At 34.4% G+C, this 14570-nt stretch overlaps 1 protein-coding gene across 1 annotated transcript in view; it reads left to right on the top strand.

The window, feature by feature from the left end:
• The window catches only part of cdan1 (codanin 1), a 133759-nt gene that overhangs the window by 49505 nt on the left and 69684 nt on the right, over positions 1-14570 (top strand). Inside the window, exons 8-12 of the mRNA XM_039741475.1 lie at positions 5470-5579; positions 9388-9477; positions 10984-11059; positions 12098-12300; positions 14331-14451. Coding sequence (XP_039597409.1) covers positions 5470-5579; positions 9388-9477; positions 10984-11059; positions 12098-12300; positions 14331-14451 — 600 coding nt within the window. The remainder of the gene's footprint in view (positions 1-5469; positions 5580-9387; positions 9478-10983; positions 11060-12097; positions 12301-14330; positions 14452-14570) is intronic.

Here is a 14570-nt window from a genome sequence, read left to right as displayed (position 1 = left end):
ACCAAAGCCTTTCTCTCTTAACACGGCAGAGGACACAAAAATAATTTTCTTTAATTTCCGGTAAGGCACATTACCAGAGGCACAAATTTGAACGTTCACATAGAAAATGAAATTTCTATACCACAGCCGTCGTGTAGCGCCTTTCAAAAGGGATCTACTACCGAGAGATGATCCATATACATTTTAGCTGCTGTTAGTTACTTACCTGTTTTGTTACACAGTCTTTAAAATGTAGTTTACCATAACCACTCCAGTAGTGCTCAATGTACCTGTACATCTTAAAACGTTAATGTTTTACTGTTTAATAACTTATAGACTATATTTCATTATTTTTCCCATGCACTCAGTGACCAAAGCTATACACACACATATAGACACATACAAACATACACACAAGTATATGCATATATATATATACACACACACCCCTATCTAGATTATATATATATATATACACACACACACACACACACACACATACATACATACATACACACATATATATAATTTGTGTGTGTAGATATGTATATAGATATGTAGATATGAAGATATGTATGTGTATATATATGTATATTATATATATATGTATGTATGTGTGTATGTGTGTGTGTATATATATATGACAGCAGCAATCCAAGCTGTGAGAAAACAGTAAAAGGAGGCGTGTCAGGCGTGGTACATTTTCTGATGCAGCTACTGAAAACAACTTTGTGACGCTGCCACCAAATACACAAAACAATTACTTTGACAATCATGTTACATTATTTTTAAAATGTTTCCTTTTCTTTTTCATAACTTCTTTAACACATGACATCGCTGCGAAGCGCGGGTATTTTGCTATATCTATACTAATAAAAGGCAAAGCCCTCACTCACTGACTCACTCACTGACTCACTGACTCATCACTAATTCTCCAACTTCCCGTGTAGGTAGAAGGCTGAAATTTGGCAGGCTCATTCCTTACAGCTTACTTACAAAAGTTAAGCAGGTTTCATTTAGAAATTCTACACGTAACGGTCATACCGGTCGATAATGGTCGATAACGTCCGCCATGTTGAATTTTCTTATTTATGGCCCCATCTTCACGAAATTTGGTAGGCGGCTTCCCTGCACTAACCAAAACCGATGTGCGATACTTATTTCGTGGTATGACGCCATTGTTGGCGCCGTATTGAATTTTCCAAGCGTCACCAATTTTCAAACTTCCGTGTAGGTAGAAGGCTGACCCCATCTTCACGAAATTTGGTAGGTGGCTTCCCGGCGCTAGCCAAAACCAATGTCACGTACTTATTTCGGTGGTATGATGCCATTGTCGGCCGCCATATTGAATTTTCCACACGTCACTAATTCTCCAACTTCCTTTGTAGGTAGAAGGCTGAAATTTGGCAGGCCCATTCCTTACAGCTTACTTAAAAAAGTTAAGCAGGTTTCATTTGAAATTTCGTGTAACGGTCATAATGGTCGACAACGTCCGCCATATTGAACTTTCTTATTCATGGCCCTATCTTCACGAAATTTGGTAGGCGGCTTCCCTGCGCTAACCGAAACCAATGTACATACTTATTTCGGTGGTATGCCGCCACTGTCAGCCGCCATATTGAACTTTCCAACGTCACTAATTCTCCAACTTCCCGTGTAGGTAGAAGGCTGAAATTTGGCAGGCTCATTCCTTACAGCTTACTTACAACAATTAAGCAGGTTTTATTTCGAAATTCTACGCGTAATGGTCATAACGGTCAACAACGTCCGCCATGTTGAACTTTCTTATTTATGGCCCCATCTTCTCGAAATTTGGTAGGCGGCTTCCCTCCACTAACTGAAACCAATGTACGTACTTATTTCGGTAGTATGATGCCACTGTCGGATGCCATATTAAACTTTTCAACAGTCTTTGTTACTTATGGGCCCATCTTCAAGAAATTCTTTCGATCAAAGAACTGTCACTTACCGAGTGGTTTCCATGCCTGGAGATACCACCTACCTTTTCCATTCTCTTTGTTACATATTGCACGGCCATATCAGGCTCACTCTTGATATCCGGAGGAACATTCTGTCTTATGTATTGAATGACTGGGACAGGTTCAAGGTGTGGACTGATGACGGTACAGGAGATAATTATACTACACAGGAGCACTAGAAGAGTGAAATGCTTAAGCCCTTCACCTATGGTTCTGCATGTGAGTTGATGGCTGCCGCTGAATTGTTGGTTGTCGCTTTCAAGTGTACGAAATGGCCAAATATTTTACACCTTTCGACAACCGCCAATGCCTCTTAAACATCTTAGATTCACAGGTGACGATTTCAGTAGTGGACACTTTGATGTTTATGAATGTTTAAACTCTCAAAAGCTGGATGTGATTTTATCGATGAAACCGGTTGTGTGCTTACAACGCTTGACAGATGCCAAATGTCACTTCAACACAACAAATCCTGCAAATACTGTCGTAATTGAAACAAACCATGGATCTCAAACCGATTATGACAGCAGCAATCCAAGCTGTGAGATTTGAGACAAGATTACTGTTCACATGGCCAACTTTAAGTTGCATACTCAAGAGTAAGCTCAGCGCACAGCTTGGTCATGTTACAACCGGACGGCCGAACTGACAACATGGTATACAAAGAGATCCTTAACAAATAATTATTGGCATATTGTCCCACAGTTTAAAAAGGTTTAATTTTCTTCCTAATAAAAATTTGAATGCAGTACTTCGCCGCTGCGAAGCGCGGGTATTTTGCTAGTATATATATATATATATATCACAGCGACACTCATAACAGTGACAAAACAATTACATTGACAATCATGTTACGTTATTTTCAAAATGTTTCCTTTTCTTTCTCTTTCCTTCTTTAACACACTACTTCTCCAGCTGCCAAAGCGCGGGTATTTTGATATATATATATATATATATATAGATAGATAGATAGAGATATATATATAGATAGATATGAGAACAACACTCATATCAATGACAAAACAATTACATTAACAATCATGTTACGTTATTTTTAAAATTTTTCCTTTTCTTTTTCGTACCTTCTTTAAAACACTACTTCTCCATTTCTTGAGCCTTGGTATTCTGCTAGTATATATATATATATATATATGTGTGTGTATATATATATATATATGTATATGACAACAACAATCATAACAGTGACAAAACAATTACATTGACAATCATGTTACGTTATTTTTAAAATGTTTCCATTTCTTTTTCATAACTTCTTTAACACACTACTTCTCCGCTGCGAAGCGCGGGTATTTTGCTAGTGATTTATATAAAATAAAATTATATTCTATTATGTTCTGGTTCTTCTTATACCTTTTGAGATGAGCCACCACCCTTGAAATTTATGTGCATATAACAGCTGTTCATTCTAGTGTATAGGTCATCTGCTGATCTCTTAGTCATCCTGCATTTTGTATATTACATCAGCCTTTCTTCTGTTACATTGTTTATTTATTTGACCATCTCAGTATTTTTCCTAAACCAATTCTTATATTTCAGTGTACATTTTGTTGTTCACTTGATCTTTATCTCATTTCTGACATTTATTAACCCTTTATGCTATTTCTTAAAGATGTTAAGAAATATTGAGGTGAACCCCTTTGCTTTCATTATTTTTTTCTATTTTGTATTGTATTTAATTTGAAAAACCTACAACCCCAATTCCAAAAAAGTTGGGACGCTGTGTAAAATGTAAATAAAAATAGAATGCAATGATTTGCAAATCTCATACATCCATATTTTATTCACAATAGCACATAGAAAACATATCAAATGTTGAAAGTGAGCCATTTTACTCTTTCATGAAAAATATTAGCTCATTTTGAATTTGATGGCAATAATATAATAACAGTCCATAAACATCTGGGAACTGAAGAGATCAGTTGCTGGACTTTTGGGAGCAGAGAGTTGTCACATTCTTGTCTGATATAGGGTTCTTGCTGTTCAACTGTCCTGGGTCATCTTTGTCGTATTTTTTATTTCATTATGCACCAAATGTTTTCAAATGGTGAAAGGATTGGACTGCAGGCAGGCTAGTTCAGCACCCAGACCTTTCTACTACTAAGCTATGCTGTTCTGCAGTAGATGCAGTTTTCATGTTAGCATTTTCTTGTTGAAATATGCAAGGCCTTCCCTGAAAAAGACGTCATCAAGATGGGAACATAAGTTGCTTTAAAACCTGCATGTACTTTTCAGCATTGATGGTGCCATTCCAGATGTGCAAGCTGTCCATTCCATAGGCACTAATACACCCCTATACCATCTGAGATGCAGGCTTTTGAACTGAGCACTGATGACAAGCAGGATGATCCATCTCCTCTTTAGTCCAGCGGACACAGCATCCATGTTTTCCAAATTTTGATTTGTCTGACAACAGAACAGATTTCCACTTTACCGCAGTCCATTTTAGATGAGCTTTGGCGCAGAGAAGATGGGTGCGTTTTTGGATCATGTTCACATATGGCTTCTTTTTTGCATGACAGAGGTTTAACCTGCATTTGTGGATGCCATGGTGAACTGTGTTCCCACACAGTGATTTCTGGAAGTGTTCCTGAGCCTATGCAGTGATTTCCATGTGGGAATCAGGGCTGTTTTTAATGTAGTGCTGCCTAAGGGCATGAACATTATTGGCATTCATTATTGATTTTCAGCCTTGTCCTTTGCACACAGAGATTTCTCCAGATTCTCTGAATCGTTTGATGATATTTTGTACTGTAGATAATGAGATATTCAAAGTCTTCACAATTTTACATTAAGGAACATTATTCTGAAATTGTTTCATAATTTGTGGACACTATTTTTTGCAGATTGGTGAACCTCTACCCATCTTTACTTCTGAGAGACTCTGCCTCTCTACGGTGCTCTTTTTAATACCCAGTCACGTACCTGACCTGTTACCAATTAACCTAATTAGTTGTGAAATGATACTCCAGCTGTTTCATTTTAGTACCACTCACTTTTCCAGCTTTTTGTTGCCCCGTCCCTACTTTTTTTTGACATGTTGCTGCCATCAAATTTAAAATGAGCTAATATTTTTTGTGAAATAGTAAAATGTCTTACTTTAATCATTTGATATGTTTTCTGTGTCCTATTGTGAATAAAACATGGGTTTGTGATATTTTCAAATCATTGCATTCTTTTAGGAATTGCACCACTAATGCACAATTTAAAAATGTTCATATTGTATATGGTTCAAATCCTTATTGTAAACCTTCATATAAAACAGCCTTTGGGTAGCTCCAGCCTGGTTAGTAAGCTGGTATTTATGTAGTCGGTTAAAGGGTAAGGCATGTGGATTGTATCATTAAATATCCAGAACCTCAACTGACAGCAGTATAAAATAAATGTTTTTTGAATACTTATAAGGTGGTTTTTCCAGTATATATAACAGTTAACACATATAATGGTGGTTAATAACTGTTGAAGCCAGCAACATTTTTTTTTTCTGTTCCAGGTGTCACTCTTGGTGCCATCAACGATACAGTCTGTTTCTTTCCAACCAGCAACTGACAACCGCTCCAATTTTTCCAGTGATAAGGCATTTCATACCTTCAAGAAGCAAAGGTACTTAGAAAGAGAGTGCTTTATTTGTTTGCAGGGAACATTTAGCTTTTACAGAAGCTAGAGAAATATAGTAATATTATAACAAACAACAATTATCTTACCCAACCACACTCAAGAATTTGAAAAAAAAAAAATGGGAAAAATATCTCCATAAGAAACCGGTTCAGCCAATTGAGTGAAGTTTAGCCCAAAGTTGCCTTTCCATTCAGTAAGGGTTATGTGTGTCAGAGCAGAGGAATGTTATACTGATAGATGATTTAGCTCTGTGTTGGGCATTTCGTATATTAATAACAGGATTCATGTGGAGTTAGAGAAATGTGGTTATTGCGCTGTTCAAGTCTGAAGCTCTGGATTGCATTTTTAATTGTCTATTAGAAGAATAGATGAACCTTTCTTTTTCTGTGTGCATTTCAAGAGATTATGTATTAACACAATGTAAATGAAATTTAAGAATAAGGCAGTTTCTAGCTGCTGGGCATTTAGAAGCTGTATAAGGAGCCATAATGTGAAACCACTTTCAAATGTCTACCTTTTTGGTGTATGACTTTTGGATCTGAAAATTGTATTGATAAAATGTATAAATATTTTCTCCTTTTTTGTAACAGAGAAAGTTTAAAGTTAGGAATGAGTGGCCATTCATGATTAGATAGATAGATAAGAACTTTATTTATCCCGAGGGAAATTCTTTTGTCATATACATGCTCAGTGCAACAAGAGGAATAAAGATAAGGTAATAAAGAGTTAAAAAGATCAGTAATAATAGTGCAAACAGAATAACTAAATAAACAGAATAACAAAATAACTCTAAACAAAATATCAAATAACTATAACTAATAGTTTGTATTATAACTATATAACTAATTTGTGCAAAGCAACAACTATTAACAAAAACTATAACAAATATATAATAAAATTACAGATTATTAGTGCAAGTGGTAATGAATAGTGGCTAGTGTTTATGCTATAAAAAAAATGAGATAGCAGCATGTGATGATGAGAAGGATCACCTACAGAATAAGGAAGAATTATACAGTCTTATTGCCACAGGTAGAAAAGATTTCCTGTGGCGTTCGGTTCTACACTTGGAGGCAATGATTCTTTTGCTATGTGTGCTCCGATGACCCATCAAGGAGGCATGCATGGGGTGAGAGGGGTTATCCATGATACCAAGAAGCTTTTTCAGCATTCTCCTCTCAGACACCTCCGCCAGGTTCTCCAGTCTGACACCCAGGACAGAACCAGCCTTTTTAATCAGTTTGTTCAACCTGTTGGCCTCAGCTGTCTTCAGCCCACTGCCCCAACACACAGCTGCAAAATATATTATATTATATTATATTATATTACACTAGCATGATATAAGGAGTAAGTAAGCTCATAATTCTCACTAGCAGGTAGAGACCAAGACACTATTAAGAAAGGCCGATGTATAGTATGGCATCTTTATGTTTTTATTATTGACATTTAATGACAGGTTTGAGTGCCTCCAAAGATAATTTAACAATAATTTACTTAAATGGGTAACAGTCACGTTTTTCTGTTTTTTATAGTGAAAAGTGTGGTTTCATGTGGGATAATTTGAAAGAATTACAGCATGAAAAAAGTAGCCATTTTTATTTTAATTGCCAGAGATAAACAGACTAGTGATGTACTGTATAGGCATGTCACCAGAACAGATACTCCATTACCAAATCAATGCCAAAATGCTGAAAATGTAACAGTACTATTTTTTTTAACAGAATTGGTAGTACTGAGTGAAAGTAAGTACTTCAAAGATGAGTTTCTACAAGTAAACAAATTACATCTGCAGGCACAATAGTATGTGATAAAGGTGTAAATAAAAACTACACATTAAAATGATTGACAGTACTATAGCACTGCTTTAACATATGTCAAAAAGAAAAACACCAGAAGTCATATCTGGAAATGCACTTTGCGTTTGAGAAAAAAAAAACACACCTAGGCTTTTGTATGTGCTTTGAGAGTGCATGACATGATCAGTTAGTTGTGAGTTGTAATTAACTTGCAGATGGCAGGATTAATTGCTTTTAATTACTGTGACCTAATGCAGTCATGATAATGTCCATGCAAGCATCTTTCCAGTTTCTAATTGCCATAAATGATTCATGGTCTCAGGAGAAAACCTCACATCACATGCATCCTTAATAATTCTTATAGGACAGTGGGATATAGGAGGAAATTTGACTCGTGTCCACTGCCGGTAAATGAGCTACAATTTATTTAGTGTTTTAATGCTTTGAAGCACATCTCTCTCAAGAAGCACATTGCAATACAGACAAAACAGCTCACTGACAATGGCACTGACCAGAAAGCAGGAGACAGAGCTGGAGGTGGCAGAGTTAAAGATGCTAAGATTTGCATTGGGTGTGACGAGGATGGATAGGATTAGAGATGAGTACATTAGAGGGTCAGCTCAGGTTGGGAGACAAAGTCAGAGAGGCAAGATTGCCTTGGTTTGGACATGTACAGAGGAGAGATGCTGGGTATATTGGGAGAAGAATGTTAACGATAGAGCTGCCAGGGAAGAGGAAAAGAGGAAGGCCTAAGAGAAGGTTTATGGATGTGGTGAGAGAGGGCATGCAGGTGATGGGTGTGACAGAGCAAGATGCAGAGGACAGAATTTGTTGGATTTGTACTTAAACTAGGCAATAATAAAGTTTGATCATTACTGTACAGTGAGATACTTTGAAAACAGCACAACAAAGCCTTTCATGAATGACAAATGTTTAAAAGATATTTTAAAAGGGAGAGTTTTGGAAAATGAAAATGTGAGGAATTTGTGACATTTGAAATTTGAACCAATTTGAGTCATCTGTTAAATATTTCTCACTAGCATGTTTGCTTCAGTGATGATGCAAATATAAATCTTGCAACAGAAAATTTTACAAATCTAACAGAGTGATTCTCTGAAAAACAGATTTTAAAATTATATTGTTAAAAAAGCAGGTCTATAGAGTTTGTTTAAATGAAAATGTCCTGAATTATTTCACTAATTCAATAGTATGTATATAATAATATTTGAATATTTATTTTTAGTATTGATTTGAAGGAAGGTTATTTAGTTACAGGACAGAAAATGTTGGGGGATAAAAAGAAATGCACATATAAAGATAAATAAGGTAGTCCATAATGATACCATTCTTTATTAGCTTTATCATGACATCTTCCCAGTTTTGCTGTGACGCTTGAGGACTCTTCATATCTATCATAAATTAAACTTAAGTCTTGCATTGTAATTTGATATTTATGAATGCCAATAAAAGTTTACGTACATTATAGCTCGACATCTACTTGATTTATTTGGCAGGATTTTAAATTTGCTGTTACTATTAGTATTTTTATATTTTACATTCTGTTACAGAAAAAGGCATGATATTGGCTATGCTTAATTAAAAAGCCAGTGAAAGTGACTTTTGTTTTTGCCATGGTTTTGAATAGGTATCAAGTATTGTGAAATTTCTCTGATATTGGTATTGAATACAAAACTTATGGTATCATGACATCCCCAGTTATGTTACTGGACTAGTATTGAGCGAACATCTCAACAGTGGACTAGGCTGTGTGAGATATGCTGTGCATGGCCAACCCATCCTGTAACCGCTGCCTTGACTATTTTCCTTTAAGTGATTTTTAGTTTTTAATTTTTAAATTTGTGAATAATCTTGTATATCGTCTGTTTAAAACTACAGTTTTGTAAAAATATTTAAACCATTTTAAATACTTAAAATACACTAATTTATTGTTAAAGATGTTATAATAAAATGTATTTCTTCTGTTTTATTTGTTTCAGAGATATTTTCTATGAGCTTCTGAGAGAATGGGAAGACTATCACAAAGAACCTGGTTGGGAGTTTGACCGTGCTCTTGGGAGCAGAATTAGGTAGGTATTTAAGATTGAAGGCCAATCTATTTTCAGTCTAATGAGGCTGATTGTTGTATTCTTATGTAAATATTGCATTTTCTTAAGCATCTTTTTGATCATCATATTTTGGGCTATTGTCATTTTTAAACCTGTGGGCAATTTTAGGTTTTCATTCATAGTTTTAATCTAAAACCATCACCATGTACAATATGTAATTTTTAATCTTAAATTCTCTTAATTTCTCTGTGTAGAATACCAATTTCATAAAGAACTAAAAAAATGATTTTTATTAATAGTTTAATCATTTTCTAGATTGTTATTGCACATCTGTAACCCCCATCAAATGTTTTCAGTTTGTTCAGGAGAATTACCAGGTGCCCCAAGGCCCAACAGAGATTAAATCCTTTTAGCCTGTCCCAGGGTCTGCCTCGGCTTTCACTGTTGTGCACTTTGCCGAGCAATAATAGAAAGAAGAACAGCTCCGGTTCATCTAAAAGCCAAACCATTTGAACAGCGTAGTCTTAATTAGGTCTTGATCTTTGAAAACGGGTGTGTCTTGTTTTGAAATTTCATAGTCCTTGGACATGATTTTTACTATGTTTAATCAGTTCTTATTAATTTGGGCACAAACTTTAGTTCATTTTCTGCCAGTGGATTTGCATCTCATTCCTAAGGATGTAATTTCAGCTTCTTGTATCTTGTATGTTTAGATCTGTCACAGGCATGTTTTGCACCAGACCTCTTCCTTTTATACTCTATATCAAGCTATAGTAAATCATTCAATATTTTAAAACAAATAACTGCACTAGTCCATGTTTTCAATTACCTTTTATTTTCATTATTTAGGTAACTGTAAAACATTGTTTTTATTTTTTAAAAGTTAAATATAAGATTAAGGAAATGCATCTCCAGGCTTTGCTTTTGCTTTAGGACTGATATTGTAAGTAATATCTAATAAGTCTTCATAGCTAATTGCATTTAGCAGATTTCTTAGACAGAAACAAAGGTTGAAGATTGTTGTATGTGTAAATCTCATTGCTGTTTTGAGTTACTTACTTGTTTAAGTAATTTTCGTACTGTATACTATACAAAAGTATTACATTTATTGGTTCCAGGTGCATTGTCATAAACTAGTTATACTGTTTATATTAACAAGCATGCAAACATATCTCATTGCATCTTTTTCTTAGGAACATACATCCCATCCCTCATCACTGAGTTGTCTTATTTAAAAAAATATGTGTATATATTCTTTCCTGAAGTGAGAATGTTGTCTGTCTGTTAAGGCGAATGACTTAGCACTTTTTTATCCTTAATATCATACGAAAATTCCATTTTTTGTAATAGATCATTGCTCCATTTTTCCATTTTCTTAACAGCTACTGTAGAAAAATATTTAAATCTAAGTACTATTATGTGAGATTTTTTTTTAGCCTCCATTTCCTCAATCATCTTGGTATGCGTACTGCTAGTGCAGCAACTTGATATATCTTTGTAACTTTTCTCTCCACCATTCTTGTTCAGGGTGATGGTGAGCCAACTTAATGCTGCTGGTAACCACTGCCACTTTGCTCGACTTTTTCAAAAACAGCTTCTACAGGTTAGTAATTGGTCTGCTGCTTCTGGAATTGTGATTCAAGAAAGGTATTTATTTATTTAAGGGATATGTAATTTTAATTTTAGTAAGGCAATCAATAAGATAACATAACTGAAGTACTGTATATTAATTTGGCTTTATTAATAAGTATAGTTAAACATAATTTGAATATGAATGAAAATGAATAGTATTTTTACAAATTAAATTTCTAAATGGCAGCATATAAAACAAAGGGTTAGTCCCAGTATTGAGCATTTTATATCATTATATCATACTGCAAGTAGTAAAAAGAAAGTATCATAAGTTTTGCTCAAATTTTAAAGCATAACGAGTGAAGCATCACCTGCACTACAGGATATATAAGCATACATTTTACATCATGATTTTATAAATTTTCTGGGATGTTAACAGGTTAAGAGCCACTGATGTTTTTTTGTTTTAACAAAATACTTCTGTTTGTTTATTTTTATTTTACAAAATGATAGGAAAAACTGTAAATTTGATCTTTGAAGACCTGCAATAAATTCAGTGTGTTATAAATAAAGGCCTTCCAATATAAGAAAGCATGTTGGTGTGAAATGCTCCTGTGGTATGCTCTGAGATTCCATAAATCTGTAACTGACAAAACATGATTTGAAATTGTACACTTGCATCATGACTTCTCTGAGAAATGAACACAATTTAAGCCACAGTGTTTCGTATTTTCATTTTTTAGTAGATAGCTACAGCTGTGCTGATAGTGCTTTTGTTGTAAAAGTAGTTGCAAAATCATGTGGACTAATTTTTAGTGTGGGTGTTAGTCATACTATTGAAGGAGATTATTTGGTCCAATACTACTTTCTAACATGCTTACACTGATGTTGGAAATTGCTTGTAGTTAACAATTAAAACAAACATATTAGTGACTAACGGACCTTTAGTCACTGAGACTCTTGGTCTGTTTGTCTTTTATTAAATCTGATTGTGCATGTTTTTACTTTATATTCCTATTAACTGTGCTTTTACCCATTTTAACTTATATTTTTCTTTTTTAATATAAAGTTGTGTAAGAGTCCCCACTCTTCACGATCTGGAGATGCTTCTGACCTTGATGTATTAGGCATGCTGGGAACAGATAACTTGAGTCGTCTGAAAAGACTGCAGGAGCGATTCATACAGTCTCAGAGCATCACTGGCCCTTGCCCGCCACCTTCCTTCCAAGGGCACCAAGAATTTTTCAGAGATTTTCTCCTGTCTGCTGGCAGGTATTGTTGCAAGAATAATATCTCATAATGTACTTGGCTGCGGCACTTGACAATTATAACAAGTGTTGTTTCAATTAAATTAATAGTAACAAATGATTATTACTTTTTAAGTGGATTGCTTGAGGATTTATTTTTCTTTCTCACACTGCTGTCTGAGCAAATGTTTTACATGACATACTAAAATATAGTTTACATAGGGTTGTGGGAGAAAACAACTGCATTTTGTTTTTTGTTTTATTTTGCAAATAACGATTTCATGTGATTTGGGGTAGGAACAACTGCATGTTAAAAATTCTTTTTTTTGTAAATTTGTAGTAAAAATACAAACTCCAGAGAGTATGCATTAATGCACGGTTTTGAAGTGAAAATGAAGGTAATGTCATAGTTGTTATCATGATTTCTTCTTGCATCTGAATTTTGACCTGCCTCACTGCAACTGTGACAGCCAAGTCAGAAATTTTATTTCTTTTTTTCAATTTTCTTTCTTTTTAGTCATTCTGGAGTATTTTCAGACCATTGTGTGTGTGTCTATTTATTTATGTATTTAAAGAGCTTCTGTAAAAAGCCAGTTCCCCCTAGGGATAAATAAAGTTTTATCTGTCTAGACTGAAACCTAAATAAACTTCTCAGGGTTTTGTGTGAATAAATATGGTGTTAATTTTAATAGTGTATGTACAAGATTTTGATCTAACATTTACTTTTCTTCATATGATATATGGATAGTACTTTATTTGTCCCAAGGGTTAAAGGAATATTCCACATAAAAATGATGCTCATTTTGTATGTTACTTAAGCCATGATGGCTGAGAATTTTTTTATCTTGTTTTCCTGCATAACAGGAAACATAACATATTGTATCATAAACATTTTTTTTCTCTGTTCTGCATGAAAGCTTGAGATTAACAATTTTTATTCTCAATCATCACTACAAACTACATGGAGTAAGTGGCATATAAATAAAATATATATCATTTTTGGGAGGAGCATTCCTTTAGTTTAGCTTTTACTGAAGCTCAAGAAATACAGAATTGTTATAACAAACCACATCAGCAACCCCACTTAAACACAAACAAGAATTATTACAAATGAAGGAAATTTCTGACCTGACTAATAAAAAGAGATCAGCCACAATGCAATATTGTAAAGGTATGTTGTTGTAGGCAAGTCCTAGTAGCATTTCTTAATGCACTTTCATTGCGAAGAAAAATAACATTTCATACTTTGGTCGCTTAAATATTTCTACCTAAATAAGTCATTGCACAGAAGACGGTGGTAAATGTTTTAAGGGGGACATGTGGGTGCAGTAATTGTATTCCAAATGGCCATTTGTGCAGACTATGACCCAGGACTGTCAAGTGTGTAGAACACTAAACTATGGTTGTTTTTCAGACATTTGCCCAAAATTGCTAAGGATAATTTTCAATCAAAAAAATATATAAAGTTAAGTTATAATCAACACATTATGTATAAGCTTCTTGTTTACAATAATGGTGTTTTCAAGAATCATATTTTGCAAAAAATAAATGAATACCAACATTATATGACACAAATTAGAGGTTGATCACATGTATTTGGGACGTTGCTGTGGGACCATTTCCCAGCATAAGACTCTTTGTAGACATTAATATTTATCATAATACATCAACTGATCCATTACATCAGTTCTCATTAGACAATAACCATGCATCGGTCTTATTTTACCTCTAAACGAAAATGTTTATGTACCATGCCTGCTTTCTTATATCCTGTGATTCAAGGCCATAGACACTTAAAAGAAATTTTTTCTGAAAAAGGAAAAATGAAGAAACAATGTACTGGTAAAATGTATTTGTTTGTATATTAATTTTCCATTTTGCTGTGTGGGTGGGTGTGTGTGTGTGTGAGAGAGAGAGAGAGAGATAGAGATTGTGTTAAGGGATAAAATGCTTAAGAAACCTTTTGTTCGGAAACAAAACTAGATAGACATGTGGTCATGATCAGGAATTTTGTTGTTAACTGAAATCTTTTCATATTCTATAAAATATTTTCAGTTTCCAGCTCAACCAACACTTGATGGACAACTTATGCCAACAAATCCTGCAGCTAGACTCCAGTGATATCATAGGGATAGACAACACTAAAGAAGAAGGAGAGGGGGATGTAGAGCAACAGGTTGGAATTTGTATTTGTTTTTGTTAAACAAGAAAAGTGCTTAATCTGTAATTTCTTTATATTGAAGATCACCACATAACATACTTAATATTGATTAGCATCAGCATTAATAATATGAA

The sequence above is a fragment of the Polypterus senegalus genome, chromosome 18 (assembly GCF_016835505.1).
Source record: "Polypterus senegalus isolate Bchr_013 chromosome 18, ASM1683550v1, whole genome shotgun sequence".
Taxonomy (NCBI): Eukaryota; Metazoa; Chordata; class Cladistia; order Polypteriformes; family Polypteridae; genus Polypterus; species Polypterus senegalus.
The sequence above is the reverse complement of the archived record's forward strand: the minus strand, read 5'-3'. Positions and strand labels throughout refer to the sequence as shown.